Raw genomic sequence first — 20751 nt, 5'->3', positions numbered from 1 at the left:
GATCTTCAAGGGACATTTCCTTTCGTTTGTGTTTCAAATAATTTTTGAAGTCCTTCCACAATGGAGGCAACTTCTCAATCATTGCTGCTACTTGGAATGCTTCGTTGATGACAAGACCTTCAGCAAGTAGATCATGAATAATCACTTGCAATTCCTGGACTTGGGTAATAACAGATTTGCTATCTACTATTTTGTAGTCCAAAAATTTTGCGGCAACGAATTTCTTCATCCCGGCATCTTCAGTTTTATATTTCTTTTCAAGCGCATTCCACAATTATTTTGACGTCTCCACGCTACTGTATACATTATACAGATTATCATCCAGTCCGCTAAGAATATAATTCTTGCATAAAAAATCAGAATGCTTCCACGCTTCAATCATGAGAAAGCGTTCATTATCTGGAGTTTTATCTGGCAGATCAGGAACATCTTCCTTGATGAACTTCTGTAGACATAACGTAGTTAAGTAGAAGAACATCTTCTGCTGCCAGCGCTTGAAATCAATCCCGAAAAATTTTCCGGGTTTTTCTGCAGGTGCCAACGCCGGTGTTCGGCTTGTCGATGCGTTGGCAGTTACCATCGGCACAGCTTGGTTTTCGCTTTCAGTCATCATTTTTTACTGTAAAAAAATGATACAAACAAACGTTTAATACACGTTTTCAAACTGGAGTGAAAATCACGTAGATTTTAATATCCAACAAAACGCCACTAAGGCTTAACTCTCCAAAACAGGAGTACACAAAACCACAAAGGTTTTGTGTTGCAGAATAATAAGAATAACACAAATACAGAAATAAATATTAAATTCCTTAAGATTGTTATTCCCCGCCAATATTGCTGTATTTGTAAATATTAATTCTGCAAAATATAAGTTAACGTAATGAAACAATAATAAATTCGAGCCCACTGAATTCACAGTGTTTCCTTAAGGAATTTAATCCCCTCCTAGTACCCAAGGTAATGGATTATTTCCTCCCAGGATAGAACGAATAACACACTGGTGTAGCGGTACTTCAAACCCCAGTGTTTCAGCGAACACAAAGTTCGGTAGCAAATCACACTTACAGTTGCTTTGTTTGAAGTTAAAAACAATGCAGAACGAAGGAGTATAAACTCAGAAAATCGTATGAAAATGCTGAGAGGAAGGAGTGCAAATGCATAGCCAAATCCGAAGCCGTAGCCGTAGCCGAGCCGAGCGAGCGACGACGACGACGGCGCGAGGCTTGCTTTCTTCTTAACTCTTTAAGAGCTACAAGAAGAGCAATTATATATATATCCACCAAAAATGTCTTCCTCTTCCAATATGGGATAATGTCTCATTGTTAAGAGGGGGAAACTTAAAATTTTACTCAAAATTTCATTTTCCCTCCATTTCCCATTCACCCTCATTTTAAGAATATTCATCTTAAAATAATTAAGAATATTCATCTTAAAATAAAACCTCAACATTAGGTTGTCGTTGGACTTTACGTGAACTAATAGTTTTTTGAACATGTGCTAATGAAATGTGCTCATTAATTGAAGCCTAGCTGGAATTGCCCATATAAATGTGGGCGTTGAATTTAAATCCGTATTTTGAAGTTAAATAACGAAATAACAATCCATTTAGGCCGTTTAGAGCTAAAATGCTATAAAAATTATATTAGTCAAATGTTATCAAATTTAGCCCTTAATCCTATTTTTATTACAAAACGGTTAATCTCCTTCTTTGCTTGCGCTCCGTTGCTTCTAAATGCACATAAACTGAATGTGATTCAACTTTGGAAAAATAAAATTAGATAAGGTCCTTGAAATTGAAGCGAAAAGCGAGAAACGAGGCACATGATAATTTAAAGTAGAATCAAGCAGAGTTTTAACAAATAACTGAATATATATGAGTACTAAAATGATAATCAAATTGCAAGTAAGATAAACTAATTCTAGCAACCAATCTACAATAATGAAGATCTTAATCTAAATCCTTTGGAGTTATGCTTCTAGATTCGAACACCTTAATTCATACAAGAAGTTAAATTAATATGATAGTTTAAATTTTTTAATTTCGTTGGTGATATCAATTTCGTGATAGTCTTATACCACCTTATTAATAAACGAATTTATATTCTATGAATAGAAGATATAATAATTGTAGATAGATGGGAAGCTATGCATTACAAAATCAGTAAAATTAGAAAGCAAACAATACATAATGGAAATGTTTCCTCAAATTAGCTACGCACCAATACAGATTACTATTTTGTATGATGGAAAATATTTCCTAAATATATTTTAGAACTCGGGAAAATAAGCCTCTCTAAGGGAAGAAGACAGTGGGAATCACTTATTACCATGAAATCATTCATATAAGCCTATCCAATGCATATTAAGAATTGATTATTAGAATGTAATCTACGCCCAATCAAAGGTAAGTAATATATTTTAGTTCGATGCAACTAACAAAATCAGCAATACCCCAATTCACTAGTGATATTATCAATATTGTCTGCATGCATTAAAACTAAGCTTGCACGGCTTTAGAATGCGTCATTAAAATCTAATGCTTGCTTCCTTGTATACTTCATATCTCTCGTATTTTGCCTATGGTGTTGCAAATATCGCACCTTAGGGACTACGCATTTGATAGACTCTTTAACACTTCTATAAAACGCGTTACTAGAGTCTAAAATTTGCTTTTGAGTCTTCTCAATGTGATATTTACCTAGAATGTTACATTACTCGTAGTAATAACATTTATTTCAGCTAAACATATGGTTCCACTACGATTCAAAAAATTTCGAAATATTATCATTCATAAGAACAGTAGAGATTTTGTTGATAAATAAAAGATCTCGAAGGATCAACGTTACACGGTTTGATACTCAGTAATTAATGGGCCAGCACCTCTGCCCGTCTCCACTTAAATACTAGACTTGTTTCTACGACTGAGGTCGAATTATGAAGTACGCCTAACCTCGCATCATAGATTGTTACACTAGACCAAAGCATATTTATAAAACAGAAGAACATCTATAGCCAGAAAAGTGTGAAAAGAAAATTGCAACTCTCTTTCTTAGCAATCTAGAAAACTAGAAAATAAGGGGAAGAAAAAGATAGAATCACATGAAGTTAGAACCATATATAATAGTTCATCAACTAATATTGATCAGCTAAAAACAGCTTAGAAAAGACATGTATTTCTTTTTTAAAATGGTTGTACTGAACCAACTTGCACACATCTCCACTATTCTACTGGATTCCTTCTTGCCTCTCACCAATACAGATACTGGGTAACTGTAGCCCATCAAGGCATACAAAAATAAGAAGAAATCATCGGGCGTCTTTTTTTTCTCAACTAGGATTTAACCATGGTCTGAAAGCTTTGTACCCATTTTATTGACAACTATGCCAATACCCTTCGGTGCTCACGTAATATCTCTTTTTTTTTTTTGATAAGTATTATATCTCTTGTTATCTACATCATAACAAAGTATGAGATAATTCATCAAGAAAAAAGAAACCCTAGGATAACACATATATTCCTTCATGCACAGAATAAACGAATTTAATTGAAGGAAAAGAGCAAGATTTATGACTTCTTGTTTAGTCAATCACAAAGTGCATGTGAACTACTGCAATGAACCCATGTAAAACAACAATAGCATAGTGTAATCCCACAAGTAGGGTCTGGGGAAGGTAGGATGCACACAGCTTCATCCCCCTACCCTGGAAGTGCAAAGAGACTGTTTCTGATAGAAACTTGGCTAAAGAAAATGGAATAAGCGCTGATAGCAAGACAATATATTTAGAAAACTAAATCGAAGATGGCAATACATAATATGAAAGAAGTACCGATAGCAAGTAATAGCAAGACAATACATTTAGAGAACTAAATCCGAGGGAATGAACCCATGTACACAAATAATAAATCACATTTTCCCATTATATTGCCATTTTAGTTGAATAGTTGACAAACAAATTATATTTGTATGTGTATATTAGAGCCTCATGATAGCTTACATCTTTACCCCTCCCTCCAGTAACTCGTCGCAGACCAACGGTGAAAAGTGAAAAACATTGTTTTTAAATAGAAATGCAAGTAGGGAATGCGACACCCCTCTCAATCTTTCTCCATATTCTTGTACAAATTTCCAGTTTGCATAACATCATACCCATAAAAGGAAACAAGTGCTAGTGCTATACAATCTCAAAAAAAAAAAAATAGCGGGTTAACATAAAATTACCAAGAGATGCAAAATTTAGCTTTTTGCTTGTATTCTGACAACAGCAACCACAGAGTTCCTGCATAAATTGATTCAGTAGTATTACATTATTTTCAAAGTACAGTATATTACAGTTCAAAGTACAGGTAATGATGACGAAATTATGGAATTCAACAAGTATAAATCCAATAAAACATCTCAGCGACAAAGCAACTCAAACATAGACGTCAGTATTCACATGCTACTATTTATAGACAAAAGGAAATAAATTACCCGTATCAAAGAGGCAGCATTGTGATTCTTTACAGAGAGTTCCAAAACAGAGAAAATAAGGGTTAAAGTATCGAAAAGTACTTCTTTAGCCATGATCAGTGGCGGACCCAGGATTTTTATCAAGCGGGTTCAAAATACAAAAAAGCAAATATACAAAGAGGTCAACAAAAACTATATATTAATAAAATATATTATTACAACTGTCCTCTACGAGTTTTCGTTTCCTGAAACGTATAATAGTCTCATCAGAAATGGTGTTAAATATTTTTCTTTCTACATAAGGTACCAAACAACCGCTTGGATAATTCAAATGCTTCTTTGTTTTAACTAGTGTTTCAGAAAGATCAACAAGTCCTTGTAGATTTGAGAACCTTTCATCAACATCACGAATATCAACAATATAAGTTTCAAGTTGATTCTTGAGCGTAACCATTATATTCTCATCAAAATCGTCAGGATACAATTCAGCCATCATCAATATCTTGTTTATGTCAAAACTGAAAAATGAATCAACTAGATTTAAGCAAGCTACTCCAACAAGCAAGTTCGTTGTCACCTCATTAAAACGAGTATTGAGTTCTTGAACTTGCCAATCAATAATCTTAAAAAATATATCAGCACGATAGTGATGTAAAATAGTATAATCAGCAACTTTACGTCGAGATCTTCCAAAGTTAACATAGAAGTCATCAAAGTTTGGTATCAAAATATTATACTTGACACAAAATGCAGACACCTTATCAATAAGTGAATCACATTCTTCTTCTCTTAGCTTTTGCAACCGTTTCTTTGCCACTTCAACAAGTAGAATAGCATTTGCAATATCTTGCTCCTTTTTTTGTAAGGATGTATTAAGATCATTTGTGATCCCCAAAACATCTCTCATTAGGTGCAACATGAAAGCAACCTCAAATGTTTGACAAGTGCTAAGATATCCCTTTGCCTTAGCTCTTTCTTCTAAAGTTCGGGCATCAACAACGATAGTATCAAGAACATCAATAATTGAGCCAAACATAGAAATAAAGTTCTTAAAAGATTTGTAGTGCGAACCGCAACGAGTATCGGCAGCTCTGGCAAGACCAAGTTCTTGATTCAAACCCCTACCAGTTTCAAGTTCACCCATGTCTAATGCCTCTTGAACTTTTTCTGCTTGAGATTCTCCCACTTCAAGACACTTTTTGGATACCGCAACAAGTGTCAATTGAAGTTGGTGTGCAAAACAATGAATGGAATAAGCAGATTTACTTTCTTGTTGAATCAAAGTCTTAAGGCCACGTAAATCCCCTTGCATGTTGCTTGCTCCATCATAGCATTGTCCACACACATAAGATAAACTCAAAGAATGTTGAGCAAGGTAATCAACAATTGCTTCCTTTAAACATAAAGCACTAGTATTACGAACATGAACGATCCCAATAAAATGCTCCACCACAAATCCACATCTATTAACATATCGCAAGACAATAGCTAATTGCTCTTTGCGTGATACAACACATGATTCATCAACTAGCAATGCAAAAAAGTCTCCATTTAGATCGTCCATAATTGCTTTAACTGTTTCAATTTTACATGCAATGATAATGTCTTTCTGAATTTTATGAGAGGTCAATTGATCATTCTTTGGAGCCTTTTTCAACACAAGATCACGGATTTTATCGCACCTCTCTGCATACCATGAAAGAATCTCAAGAAAGTTACCCTTGTTTAATGATAATTCATCTTCACGATGTCCACGGAATGCCAATCCTTGATTCAATAGGAGTCTCACAACCTCAATTGAAGCCTTCAAGCGAATTTTGTATTCGAGCTTGGTTTGACTGGATTGCCTATCAAATGAAGTTTGAATTGACTGTTTTTGTTTTAATAGATCTTCACATTTCCTTTTTGCATGATTATGAATACTGCTCGACTTACTAACATGAATATCGAATCTCTTCTTTTTTTTCCAACTCTTAAATCCTAAACTTGAAAATACATCGCCTCCACGCCTCCACCTTGATGAATGTCATCATCTTGAAACAAGTAACAACACAAACAATAAGCTGCATCTTCTATCATACTGTACTACAAACAATTACGAAATTCATCAAACCATTTAGGATTGAAACGACGCTTTAAGTCCGAAAAATCTCTTTGAGGAAACTTATGATATCGGGGTTGGTAAGGACCTCTTCGGAGATATTCTTTTCTAATCTCATCACGCTCATTTGGATGATAATCTCTAATGGGTATTCTCTCCATTGGATCAGCCGGTAAAGAATCAAGATCTATTCCTTGTCTTTGTCTTTTAGAGGATTGAGATTGCTCTTCTAATTGGTTCAAATTTTGTTCCACGGGAGTAGCAATTGGAGATGATAAACTTGGTTGTGGCAACTTGGAAGATACTGGAGGGTAAAATCTCTTCATTGTAAAACAAACTAGATTACCAAAGTAGAATTGGAATTAGAAGAATAATTTTGTATATGTTTAACCTTAAATTTAAACTAGAAGAAATAACGTGGTCGAAGACAACCCAAGTAACGATCACTCATCAGATTACAGAACTATTGCAATGAAACTTTCATTCATGGATAACAGCAAAGGTGATCTTCCTAGATTTTGGAACTTCAGTCCTAGAAAATACGATTGCATGCTAAATATTATTTTATAAAGGGAAATCTGTTGATTCAACAACGAGCCAAGGAAAATGTCCTTGACTGCATCAAGGAAACATTACTGATTTCCATTCCATATGACCATATCAAAAGTACACACACCCAAAAAAATATCATGTGTACGTATACGTATATTCAAACTGAAAAAGAATTTCTCACTTAAAATCAACAACAATCTGAGATTTTCCATAACTAAGGAGAAAAGGTGCTTAACTTCTCAATATAAGCAAGTTTATTACTCTCAATTTCTCACCTTTCCCTATTTTCCATTAAGATTAAAAATTATATTAAAAAAAACATTTAACACAGTATAACTCAAATTGAAATTGAGTTTCTTAGCCAAAACCCATTAAAACAATCTGAAATTTTTTCCAAAGCATAAATTACAAAAATCTGCAATATAAGCAAGTGAGAAACCTGATAGTGACAATTGACGGGCTGACGGCGAGAGACGGAGAGAGGCGACCCAACGAGATTCGAGAAGCGGCAGTGGCTTATGGCTACTGGAGGAGACGACTATGAAGCAATGTTTTTTTAAATTGAACTACAACAAAGAGAAGAAAGCACATAGAGGTGAAAGAAATTTATTGGGATTAAATCTTTATGCAAAAGAGGAATAAATACTAGAAATTTGAAAACTAGAATTGGTTCTTATTGTTATTGATCACCTCAACTTTTAGTTAGATACCAAGATGAAGCGCTTTGTCTTTGAGGGAAATGACCTTCTCGGCAGGGGCTAACAGAGGAGGTGAGTGGTGACTATGGAAGCGATTCTCTTTGAAATTGAGAGAGAGAGGCACTGAAGGGCTTGGGATTAAAGATTCTGATCGTTTTCTGATTTGGAGAATTGGGGGATATTTTAAAAAGACATAAACGATGTCGTTTTTATGGGAAAAGAGACATTAAAAAACTCAAAAATAGAGGACATATGCAACTAACTGGTTTCGAACTCAGGACCATGTGAAAAATTTGAACACATTTGAACCCTCTTTACCAGCAGGCTAGGCAATTTACTTGTTTAAAGTGGGTTCAAAATAAGTTTTATACCATTACGTTTTCGAAGACAGAAATTACATACACAGTATTATTTTTCGACGAAGTGGGTTCATATGAACCCTCTTGACTCCATGTGGGTCCGCCCCTGGCAATGATGCTTATGATTCTAGACAAAGAGAAACCATTAAGACACCCATCTCAGAGCATTCACATTCGCATTCATTACAAAGTTAAAAAAAACTGGGAAAAATAGGACTGTCAAAAAAAAGGAACATATTTATCAATAAAGAAACTCAAAAATAGATGTTAGCCTTTGCATTCCTAGAATTCTCATCAAAAGAAAACATTTTTCGGCTCACTCATATCAATGAAGGAGAAATTCATTACAGAGAGTTCAAAAATGGAAAAAATAGAATAAGGTATGAGAAAGTTCATCTTTAGCAAAATATAGTAACTCAAAAATAGACAGTTAGCATTCACATCAATACCTAGAATTCCATAAACAGAGAATTTGTAGGTCGGTTGCGGTTGTGACAGTTCTGCTGTCATCCCCATTTCCTGTTCAACTACTAATATTTCAGAATAATATTTGCCGAGCCAGGTCAAGGAATTAGTTCAAAAATAATGTTTCAGTCTTTTAAACATCAAAAATATTAACTGCCTCAGTAATTTGGGTTCTCAACATGCATAACCAAATTTGATGACTAAATGACACTTCTTTTTGAAATTGGGATTTTTCCAGATTTATGGAGGAGGTCATGATGAGAATGTTAGAGAATTCAAAACATTAAAAAGAACATAATAAGAGCAGATAGATTGTAGAATGAATTCAAAGTTAACGGAAATGAGGCTCAGATTTGTCCAAAAACAATCAGAAAATGAGCAAGTCCAGCATGGCTACCAAAGGCAGATGGCTTACTGTAACAGAAAATAAAACCAACTCACAAATTCGACAAAACTTTGTCAAGCCAAGATATGTATCAACTCAAAGTGAACAGAGAAACCACCCTTAGGAACTCCTTCATTTCCTGAATCTAAAAGCCTCATTCTTTTAATAAAATCAAGGTAATGTAGAAGGCTCAGATTTGCCTTTTCTCAGACAAATAACAAAAAGCTTTGAAAAACTGCCATAGCTGCAAGCATCAGTTAGTCTTGTGAGACGCAGAAGAAAAACCAAAAAGATCGAATTTTTCCAAATATCTCAAAGACCCATCTGAGCTGCCACGCCAAGATACATATTTTGTCAGCTCATTAGAAAGATACATCTGATTCATCCTCCACAGAAAAACAAGATCTTCATAGCCTCATCGCACATAAAATGAAGCGGAAGGAGTTACTAGAAAAGGAAAAGAGGGAGGTCAACTGAAATTTCACCAAAAGGGTGGTTATGCAATTGGAGAATTTTTCATTTGACAGATCATTGGCAGCAGAAAAAGACAGGGTCAAAACCACCCATAAAAACTCCGAGCTCTCTGCTTTCACCACAGCCTTAGACTTAAACTTATGAGATTATCACCAATTTTGTGTTTCCTTTTTGAGGCTCAGATCTGTGTTATAACTCAAGCAAAAAGAGTTTGACGCCGCCATGGCTGCAAATACCACCAAGGGAAACCTGAAGCATGCCCCGCCAAAATACGGGTCAGATAATCTCAAATGCCTAATTAATAAGCTCGATCAAAATGGAATGAAACAGTTACAAAATCATCATCGCCACTTTCAAGCCATCAATCACATTCACCACAACTGGCATAGCTTGTCTCTAAACCAAATAGACTAATAACAACTTGTTTGGATGGTTGTTTCCATTATATTGTATTGTATTGTATTGTAGAATACATAGATAGCCCCTCAAACTTGTCATGAATCGTCATTGAGACACTTCAACTCGACAGATGCAAAAAGAGATCCGAAGACGCCATGGCTGCATAAACCACCAGAAATCTGGGGGCATGCCCTGCCAAGATAAGGCCCGGATAATCTCAAATTCTAATTTATAGTTGTGGCAGAAGGTCGCAGGTTCGATATATCCTAACAATGAATCATGGAAAAGATTCTATTTTTGTACTTTCAAGCAAATGCGGCTTAGATGTTTGTTATTATAAGGCAAAAGAGAAACCAACAACGCCATGGCTGCAAAACACCAGTTGCATGTGTGAGAGAAGATTCAAAACTCTCCACACAGGCTATCCCGGGTTGCCACGCCAAGATACGGGCCGGCTCATAGCCTCATCTCAATGCCCAAATTGGTTAGCCCTGCCACTTTATGTACCTTCCATCAATATTGTAAAAGAACACAGAGGAAAGACAGAGATGTCAGTATGCAACAACAACAACAACAAAAAACCAGTATAATCTCAAAAGTGTGGTCTGGGTAGGACATTGAGTACGCAGCCTTAACCCTACTATTGCAGGTAAAGAGGCTGTTTCCAAACAGAGATGTCAGTATATATTAAGTTTACCGGACAAATTGAGTTGTCGTGACGATACCTTTCAACATCGGAAAAGACTTCTCTTCATCACGAGACTGATCGGATCTGCCGTAGACACCCGAGAGATCTTCACAAGGCAGGCTAAAATAAAAGACTAAGAAGCGCTGCAAGCGAGCAAAGAGTTATGCTTTCATTTCTTTGTTGAGATTGAAATCAAGTTAAAAGGTTAGGTATAATGCACGCAGGCCAAGTCAAGAAAAGTAAGTAGTCTTAATGACTAGTAGTTTGAAGCCTTAAGAAAGCGGGTTTTTTTCGGCAAAAATTATTTCTGCTGCTTCTGCTTTTGTCATAAAGACATAAACAAGGGCTGTTGGTTCTTTCTTCTTTTTTTTAAAGTGGAGGAAAATCAATGGTGAAACAGAGAGGGGTAACCACCCTTTCAAAGTAAGCCCCAAACTCTCTGTTTTTGCCTCATTTCTTTAATACTTCAGGCTAACCTTTTCCCTTCTCATAATTGCATACTTGTGAGGTCTCAAAAAATAAGGGTTAATTTCTTAAAGCTGATAAGTTGATTTTGGAAGCACGGCCAAACAGGCTATTACAAAATAAGCTGATTTTGAAACTCCCTACAGCTCTCTGCCTTGACCGCAGCCTCAGACTAACGGCTCATATTTGCTGTATTTTTTGTCAAAGCAAATGAGAAGGCGACGCCACCATAGCTGCAGACACCAGTTTGCTATACACCACCATATTTGATGATTTTTTTTTTTTTGGGGTCTAATTCAAAGGGCTGTTGATTTAACAATGGAGAAATTGTAGGCATAACAGAGAGGGGCAACCACCCTTTTACAGAAAATCCCAATCTCTCTGTTCTCATTCTTTTCCTTTTCTCAGACAAAAACCCAAAAAGCTTTGGAAAAAGACCGTCATGGCTGCAAGCATCAGTTAGTCTTATAAAACAGGAAAAACACACACAGAAAAATGGATTTTTCTCCACTATCTCAAAGACCCATATGAGAGCTGCCACTCCAAGATTACAAAATTTTCCCAGCTCAATAGATTTATAAGTCTGATTCATCTTCCACAGAAGAATAAAATCTTCATAGCCTCATTCAAGGCAAACCGGTGCACTTAGCTCCCGCTATGCCCGGGGTCCGGGAAAGGGCCGGACCACAAGGGTTTATTTGCACGCAGTCTTACCCTGCATTTCTGCAAGAGGTTGTTTCCACGGTTTGGACTCGTGACCTCATGGTCACATGGCAGCAACTTTATAAGCTACGCCAAGGCTCCCCTTCCTTCATAGCCTCATTGCGTCACATAAATTGAAAGGGAGGGAGTAATACGTATTTTAACCGAAAGGGTGGTTTTAGAAACAAACATTTGAGCGATCAACGGCGGCGGACAATTATAGAGAGGGGCAAAACCACCCAATGAAACTCCCTACAGCTCTCTGCCTTGACCGCAACTTCAGACTAACGAATGAGTTTTTTGCTATTTTCCTGCTAATCCAAGGCAGCCCGGTGCACAAGACAACCCAAGTTCGCGACCCTAATGCAAGCATCAGTAGCTATCACAGCTCGAACTCGTGACCGATAAGTCTCGAACACGAGGAGAACTTTATTGTTACTCCAAGACTCCCTTCCTATTTTTCTGTTAATCCAAATCATAGAAAAGATTATCTTTTTTTCCTTTCTTGCAAATGGGGCTCAGATATGTTATGATAAGGCAAAGAGAAGCCAGCTATGCCATGGCTGCAAAACACCAGTTGCAAGTGAGAGACAGAAATCTCAATCACAGGTCATACCGGGTTGCCACGCCAAGATATGGGTCCGGTCATCTCTACGCCCAAATCGGTTAACCCAGATACAAGAAACATCATCATCACTGCCTCTTTATGTAACTTCCATCAGCATCATAAACACACACAAAATGAAAATACAGATTTCACTGAAAAAAATTCTTTATTCAGAAATTTTACAATTTTTATGTCCAAACGTTCTGCTTCTGCTTGTCATAAACAAGGGCTGTTGGTATTTTTTGAAAATGGAGGAAAATCAATAGCGGAACAGAGAGGGGCAACCATCCTTCTAATGAAAATCCCAATACTCTCTGTTTTGCCTCATTTCTTTCTGGGCTAACATTTCTGCATATTTAGGGGAAATTCTCGTGGGTTTTTCACCTGCGAATTTCAACATTCAATGGGAAAGAGCCTGTAAGTTTGCACTTAAGAAAATAACCTTCCAATTGAGGCTCAGATCTGTAATATTAAAGCTATGGCAAGAGATTGGAGACACCGCCATGGCTGCAAATACCGGTTGCAAGTCGTCACATGGGGCCCGGATGTGTGTTATGATAAGGCAAAAGAGAAGCCAGCCACGCCATGGTATGTGTGTGAGACAGAAATCTCAACCGCAGGCCATACCGGGTTGCCATGCCAAGATACGGGCCGTTGCCTCTTTAAGAAACATCATCATCACTGCCTCTTTAAGGGCAACACGGTGCCCTAACTCCTGTTGTGCGCAATCTTACCCTGCATTTCTGCAAGATGTTGTTTCTACCACTCGAACTCATGACCTCCTGGTCATATGACAACAACTTTACCAGTCTGCTTTTGACATAAACAAAGGGCTGTTGGTTTTTTTGATAATGGAGGAAAATCAATGGCGGAACAGAGACGAGCAACCACCCTTTTAATGAAAATCTCAAAACTCTCTGTTTTGCCTCATTTCTTTCTGGGCTAAGCTTTTCTTAAGTCTGCATCTAAGAAAATAACCTTCCAAATGAGGCTCAGATCTGTTACATTGAAGCTAGGGCAAGAAATTGGATACACCGCCATGGCTGCAAACACTGGTTGGAAAATCATTTACCATGCCAAGATACGGGTCCAATTGTTCTCTTCCCTAATCGATTTGCTCAGAGACAGAAGAAAAAATATCATCACAGCCTCAGATTTATTCTACAATTATTATTATTATTATTATTATTATTACTATTACTATAGATTCTCTTTTTGGGAGTGAGGATTAGGAGATAGAGTAGAGGGGTCGTTTGGATACAGTTCACCACAGTAGGGCATTTTTTGGCAAAAATGAAATCACAGGTATTGTAGTGAGGAGCAGCTGCCTTTGAGATTCCCTCTACTCTCTGCAACCCTCACTCTTTGTCTCTAAACCAAATAGACTAATAACAGCTTATTTGGATGGTTGTTACCATTGTATTGTATTGTTATTTCAGATAGGCAGAATACATAGATAGCCCCTCAAACTTGTCATGAATTGTCATTGAGACTTCATCTCGACAGATGCAAAAAGAGATCCGAAGACGCCATGGCTGCATAAACCAACAGAAATCTGGGGGCATGCCACGCCAAGATACGGTTCGGAGAATCTCAAATTTTATTTTTTACAACTCTATCGGAAACAGCTTTTCTATCTTCACAAGGGTAGGGTTAAGGTCTGCGCACACACTACCCTCCCCAATCTCCACTTGTGAGATTTTACTTGGTATATTGCTGTTGATGTAATAGAAAGATATCTTATTCATATTCCACAGAAAACAAAATCTTCATAGCCTCATCGCACATAAAATGAAACCGAGGGAGTAACAAGAAAAGGAAACTAGTAAAGGTCATACGTATTGTCACCAAAAGGGTGGTTTTGCAATCGGAAAAGTTTTTCATTGGAGTGATCATTGGCAGCGCAGAATGACATAGGGGCAAAACCACCCATTGAAACTCCCCACAGCTCTCTGCTTTCACCGCAGCCTAATGAGATTTGCAAAAAACTTATGCAGCATATAAATAGTGACCTCAAAGCATCCTATTTGTGCAAATCACCCCTGTTTCGGTCCAACCGGGTAGATCCGATTACGGTTTTGAGGCTCAGATCTGTGTTATAAGTCAAGCAAAAGGAGATCCAACGGCGCCATGGCTGCAAAAAACCACCACAAAACTGGGGGCATGCCCTGCCAAGATACGAGTCAAATCATCACAAATGCCCAATTGATAAGCTCGGAAGGGAATAGAAGATTGAAAAAAAATCATCATCGCCTCTTTCAAGCAGTCAATCATACTCACCAACACGGGCTACAAGTTAAATACTTTGAAAAAACTGGACATACCTTAAATAGCAAGGTGAAAACTGGCCATTCCATGAAATTTTTACAGGGTTGTTGGGATTGTTACAATAATGGAGAAATCATGGGCTAATACAGAGAGAGGCAACCATCCTTTCAACAGAAAATCCTAAATTCTCTGAAGCCTCATTCTCGTTCTCCTGAGCTTTTGTTTTATTGCATCTCCATAACAGTTCTTTTTATACTATCCTGAAAGCTGTAAATATAAATTTATTCTTGTATATATTTCTCTTTCTTTCTTTAGGAATTAGGAGTGAGTCATAAGTGAAAGCTTTCGGGTAAGCTCAGATTAATGGTGTAAAACCAAGGAGAAGAGCGAAAACCAAAAACCAAACTCAAAGTTCTGACAGAAACCAAAAGAGCTTTGGTAAAACCGCCATGGCTGCAAGCATCAGTTAGCCTTACAAGACACAGAAGAAGCACCAAAAAGTGGAATATTTTCCAATATCTCACAGACCCATCTGAGCTGCAATTTTTTTCCAGCTCAATAGAAATATGTCTTGATTCATCTTTCACAGAACAACAAAATCTCCATAGCCTCGTTGCATCACATAAAATGAAACAGAATGCATAACAAGAAAGGAAAATAGAGAAGTTATATGTATTTTCACCAAAAGGCTGGTTGATTTTGGAATCGGAATTTTTTTTCATTTGAGTGATCATTGGCATCAGAGAATGACAAAGAGGGGCAAAACCATCAATTGAAGCTCCCCACAGCCCTCTGCTTTCACAGCAGCCTCAGACTTAAGCTAATCAGATTTTTGCTATTTTCATATGAGGCTCATATCTCACTATGATTAGGCATTGAGTTTCTCAAAACCGCCATGGCTGCAATCTCCTCCTGATTGCCCTGCCAAGATACGAGTTATACCATCTCAATGCAAATCAATAATGCCATTTGCCAAGAATCATATCATCGCTGCCTCAAAATTTCACTTTTACCTATGATCCTCGCTGTTTGGGTGTTAACACAGCCACATAGCAACGAGAACAAAAGAACGGTAGCAGCAGCAGCAACAGGAACAGCAGTTCAACAACAACATGCATATCTCGAAGCTAGATTTACAGAAAGAACTATGCGCTGTTAATTGCTTTCAGCAAGAAATCATGGGCTCGAAGCTAGATTTACAGAAAGAACTAAGCGCTGTTAATTGCTTTCAGCAAGAAATCATGGGCTTACCAGCAAAACTGGGCGAATGCATAAATAAATAAATAAATAAATCCTATTTCTCATTTATGCCTCATTCTATGAGCTGACTTTCTCTATGTTTGGGCATTGAGGGCTCAGATTTACTGTTTTTGAACAAAGCAAAAGAGAAGGCGACGTCGCCATGGCTGCAGACACCAGTTTGCTATGCAAATGCCATACTGGTTCGCCTTGCCAAGATACGGGTAGAGTATCTTCTCAATGCCATGCCCAGTACAACAACTGCCTCTTTCAGAAAATGTTGACTCTTTCATACATATCATGTAAGTGGGCGTTTGGACATAAGAATTGTAAAATTCCAAAAAAAAAAAGAGTGAACTTTTTTTTCTAAGTGAAAATAGTATTTGAAAATTAGAGTTGTGTTTAGACATGAATATAATTTTGGGTTGTTTTTGAGTTCTACCACAACCCATTTGAGTTACTGGGTTTGCAATCTAATAGTTGGGCAGTAGGTCACAGACTCACAGGTCCGACATATGCCAACATGAAATGATGGAAAGATTGTGTTTTTTGTACTTTCAAGCAAATGGGGCTCAGATGTGTGTTATGATAAGGCAAAAGAGAAACCAACAAAGCCATGGCTGCAAAACACTGGTTGCATGTGAGAGAAGATTCAAAACTCTCAATCACAGGCCATACCAGGTTGCCACGCCATGTTACGGGCTGGGTTATCTCAATGCCCAAATCTATTAGCCGAGATATAGAAACATCATCATCACTGCCACTTTATGTACCTTATCAACACTGTAAAAGAACACCTAGAGGAAAGACAGAGATGTCAATATACAACACTAACAACAACAACAAACCAAGTGTAATCCAACAAGTAGGGTGTGGGAGGGTAGTGAGGGCAGTGAGTGCGCAACCTTACCCCTAACTTGTGCAACTAAAAGAGGCTGTTTCCAAACATAGATGTCAATATATATAACTTAAATCATTTTTGTTGCTTCTGTTTTCGCATTAAAGACATAAACAAGGGCTGTTGGTTCTTTTTTTTTTTAAAACAATGGAGGAAAATCAGGGGTGAAACCACCCTTTTAAAGAAGATCTGGAGAGGATAGAGTTCTCAAAAGATCAAGTGTTAGTTTCTTAAATCTGATAAGCTGATTTTAGAAGCACGGCCAAACAGGCTATTACACGGGACTTTTCGTGAGGGCTCAGATTTGCTGTATTTTTTGTCAAAGCAAAAGAGAAGGCGACGCCGCCATGGCTGCAGACACAATAAGCTATCGAAAAGCCGCACCGGGTCGCCCCGCCAAGATACGGGTCGGATATTTTCTCAATGCCATGAATTGAACATAGCCCAGAAAAGGGAAAACAATCATCACAGCCCCTTTAAATACATCAATATTCAATAGCAGCAGCACAAAGAGAGGAGGAAGAAGAAGAGGAATATATATTAGGGGTGTGTTTGGATGATTTTTTTTTGTTTGTTTTTTTGGTTTAATTGAAAGGGCTGTTGATTTTTAATGGAGAAATCACAGGCATATCAGAGAGGGGCAACCACCCTTTTCACAGAAAATCCCAATCTCTCTGTTGCCTCATTCTTCTTCATTTCTAAGGCTATGCTCAAAGCTATTTTCTAATTGAAGGGTCTGTGTAAATAGGGCAAAACTTTCGGGCATATTGGTCAATGGCTAAACTGTTTTTAGAAATTACTATACTAATAAAACTTTTGACTTACAAAATTCGTGAATTGAGATGTTAAAATTAAAATTTTCAACCAAATATATGGAAAGAAAAGAGGTTAAAGGGAAAATTTTGTGTTCACGTTTATTAAAATGACATCAAGTGTTTGGCTAATGAACAATGAAGAGGGTTAAAACTTGAAAGTCATGAAATTCTAGGTTTAAATCTGAACCAAGACAAAAGAAAAAAAATACTACTATAGCTTTATCTTCAAACTTTAGTGGATGAAGTTACTCGATACGAATTAAACAAGGTGCGCACAAGCTGACTCCAATATCATGGTTAAATATGTCAAAAAAGCAATATATCAAATTACTGATCAAGTTCTAATTCTCATTATTTTCTAAGAACATTAAAAAATAACACTTTACACTTGATGCTAACAAGTGCAAAACTCTTGGAATAATAAAGCGTAATGTCACGGGCTCGTTAGCGGCACCGAATTGCCCGTGCGGCGCCTACAGTTCCCCTCGCTACAGGCCAGCCTTTCTCCTTTCCCAGGTTTTCAAGTACGATCATGTGCCTATGGTGAAGCCTGCCTGGAAGGCATGCTCCAACTTGTGTCGCCCGTAAGATGTCTAGGCTCTTGGCCTCGACATGTTGTTGCGCTTCTCGTCTTGGGATCATAATCCATGCGCACCATCGGGGTTAGCAAAGGACATGTCTTGTCCTTCGCCCAAGACTAAACATCGCTCTCGCGTGCACAACCCAATCCTCAAGCTTGACACTCGCCTCGTGCATCCGCACCCAGCTTGCGTCTCGCCCGAATAAGGCAATCTTTAGTCCTTAGCCATTGTCATGTACGTCTTTCGCGCCATGCCCATACATAGCCCTCGCGACACACTTCTATCACGTCTAGTGTAGTGTCGCCCCACAAGTGCACGCTTAGGCCAACGGACCCTTACTCGCATGGCTAAACCCAAGCCATGCTTACAAGTCTAGACATGATGCCTCTAAGATAGGTGCATCAAGTATCCAATCGGCATGGAGGTCGCTGTCCAACATTTCGGTAGCCCCGCGGGGTAGACCGTCCCACACGTCGAGCCTCCAGCGCCCGTTTGGTGCCCAACACTAGCCCAAAGGCATCGCGTCGTCCATAGAGTTCCCTAACTCGTATGGATACCTAGGACACTCCTCTAAATCATCCAGGCAGGCCCTTGAGGTTCCTCTCAAGGTCGCTCATTAAATACGGCTTGGTGGCAGCACGTATGGGGGAGGGAGGTTGAGCTTTCAACACCTATACCCTCTTATATATGCTTAAAATTAAAAGGCCCAAGTTACCTGAGTAGACAAGTCTACGTTAGACAATCGGAAGAGTCTTTTCTCAGAGGTTCCGAATGAAGTCACAACCCCAAAATGCGGGTTGTGACAGCAAGGCCAATAGGACGAGAAGATCTAAGTAGCATAAATATACCAACCATGGGCGAACGAAGTATACTTTGGTTTAAAAAGAAAATTTATTACTCCCTCCGGTCCACAATAAGTGATTTTTTAGATATTTTCACACAAATTAATAAATTCACATTTTAACATTAATTAGCAATAAAATTGACCATATTAACCTTTACTATCTCTCACATAAACACTCCTAACACATACTCCAACATTATTTACTCCAAGGGCAATGTAATAAAAAAAAAAAATTAATTCATTCTTGAAATCTGAAAAAATCACTTATTTTGGACCACAAAAAGAAGGCCAAAAAATCACTTATTGTGGACCGGAGGGATTACTGAATTTCCACATAGGTTAAAAGAAGTTGAAACCTGAGAATAATTATTAAAGTTACAATTCTGAAAATGCATTTTGAAAAGAAAAAAGTGTATAGGTAATTTTAGTCTTTTTTTTCTTTTGAAATTAAAAGTTCATAAAAGTTTAGGCCTTAGACTTCTTCACTATAATCCACCCAATAGTTTATGTAACAACTATACTTGTTTCATTCCTATTCGATGTTATGATGTTCATATTCAAATAGAAAATTATGAGATATTGTGCTTTATCAGTGAGTAATATTATTGAACTAAGCTTTTGGTAAGAGATTGTTCTTTATAACCGACACAAAAAGGTACAATTCTCTAATGTTTTGCAATTAGAAGATTTATTTGAAAAAATCCTTTGATCCTGCACCGTTGCTCAAAGTTATCGTAACTAAAAAATACTTTCTCAAAAAACTTTGAGAAAGAACTAAAAATTTTGAAAAGAAAAAACTTCGTTTATAGAAACAAATTTGACAAACGTCAAGGTTTTCTGACTATTCTCAGTTTAGCTGAATTCTTAATGCAACAATCATCAAATACCATTTTGAAAGTGGGAGGGGAAAGCAAAAAAAGAAGGCAAAGATACTCTAAACATAAAAAGGCAAGTTCCGTATTTGGCCGAATCCAAAATTTATCTTAAATTATGTATTTTCATTATGAAATTTATTAAATATGTACAAATTCTAAATTTAATATCTGATTACTAACACTTAAAAGTCGTAGTAGAATTAGAACCCAAACCCTATAAAATTCAAATTCTGGATCTGACCTTGTAAACATAATATACTCATAGTGAAGAATATGACAAAGAAAGCATCCATAAATCAGTAATTGTTTTGCAATTAGATTTCGCTAAACTTAGTCAGAATCAGACTCAAACACAACAAAGAGTTCATATTAATTGACCTTCTCCAAAAATCTCACACACAAAAAAAAACAATGGAAAATTTAGCACGAAATATATTTGACTCTTCAATATAATATGAGACAAACTTCATCCTGAAGGTTGAAACTAGATCTCAGTGTGCACTATGCATTAAAGATCACAATAAGTCATATTTCAAATGTAAGTCACAATCTGAAATTCAATCATTTGGTTCAATAAGTACTTGAAATATATATTGATTGCTACTGAGATTCAGAATCCTGCTTCAGACATCTGCTGCAAATGTATAGTAACTAATATACTAACCAATGATGTTCATCATACTGATGTCCGGATAATGTAGAAATTCATTACATCGAAAGTGTAGAAATTCGTTACGTTGACGGTGTATATAACTTAAACACTTCACTCTTCTGACAAATACACAAACCAGATTAATTCAGTAGTCAATCTTTGACAAAAGATTCATTTAACTCAATTGGCATCCTCATTCTATTTTGGTTCATGTCTATTCAAGGACACTTAAA

The 20751-nt window shown here is 37.2% G+C and overlaps 1 protein-coding gene across 18 annotated transcripts; it reads right to left on the bottom strand.

The window, feature by feature from the left end:
* Positions 1-4040: 4040 nt before the first annotated feature.
* Positions 4041-17663, bottom strand: LOC107817779 (uncharacterized). 18 transcript variants are annotated; one of them, XM_075236583.1, is made up of 6 exons: positions 14671-17513; positions 10610-14514; positions 8611-9734; positions 7544-7670; positions 5209-6484; positions 4041-4278 (listed from the first exon to the last, which is right to left on the bottom strand). In XM_075236583.1, the coding sequence occupies exons 5-6, from the start codon at positions 6013-6015 to the stop codon at positions 4174-4176; spliced, it is 912 nt and encodes a 303-aa protein (XP_075092684.1). In that variant the 5' UTR covers positions 6016-6484; positions 7544-7670; positions 8611-9734; positions 10610-14514; positions 14671-17513; the 3' UTR covers positions 4041-4173. The 18 variants fall into 18 exon arrangements, 13 of the variants coding, with proteins under 13 accessions (XP_075092684.1, XP_075092689.1, XP_075092686.1 ...); XM_075236588.1 differs by having other exon boundaries at positions 8611-8680; positions 14185-17520; XM_075236585.1 differs by having other exon boundaries at positions 14185-17518.
* Positions 17664-20751: the final 3088 nt, after the last annotated feature.

Source organism: Nicotiana tabacum, chromosome 18 (genome assembly GCF_000715075.1).
Source record: "Nicotiana tabacum cultivar K326 chromosome 18, ASM71507v2, whole genome shotgun sequence".
Classification (NCBI taxonomy): domain Eukaryota; kingdom Viridiplantae; phylum Streptophyta; class Magnoliopsida; order Solanales; family Solanaceae; genus Nicotiana; species Nicotiana tabacum.
Note: the sequence above shows the minus strand (reverse complement) of the source record. Positions and strands in the feature narration are given on the sequence as shown.

Bases quoted from the DNA above. Each gene is read 5' to 3' on its own strand.
- LOC107817779 (XM_075236588.1), bottom strand. From the start codon at position 6,015: ATGGACGATCTAAATGGAGACTTTTTTGCATTGCTAGTTGATGAATCA. The intron at 4,279-5,208 runs GTGTCTGCATTT...CAATTTATGCAG, and splicing joins GTGATTCACTTATTGATAAG to GAACTCTGTGGTTGCTGTTG.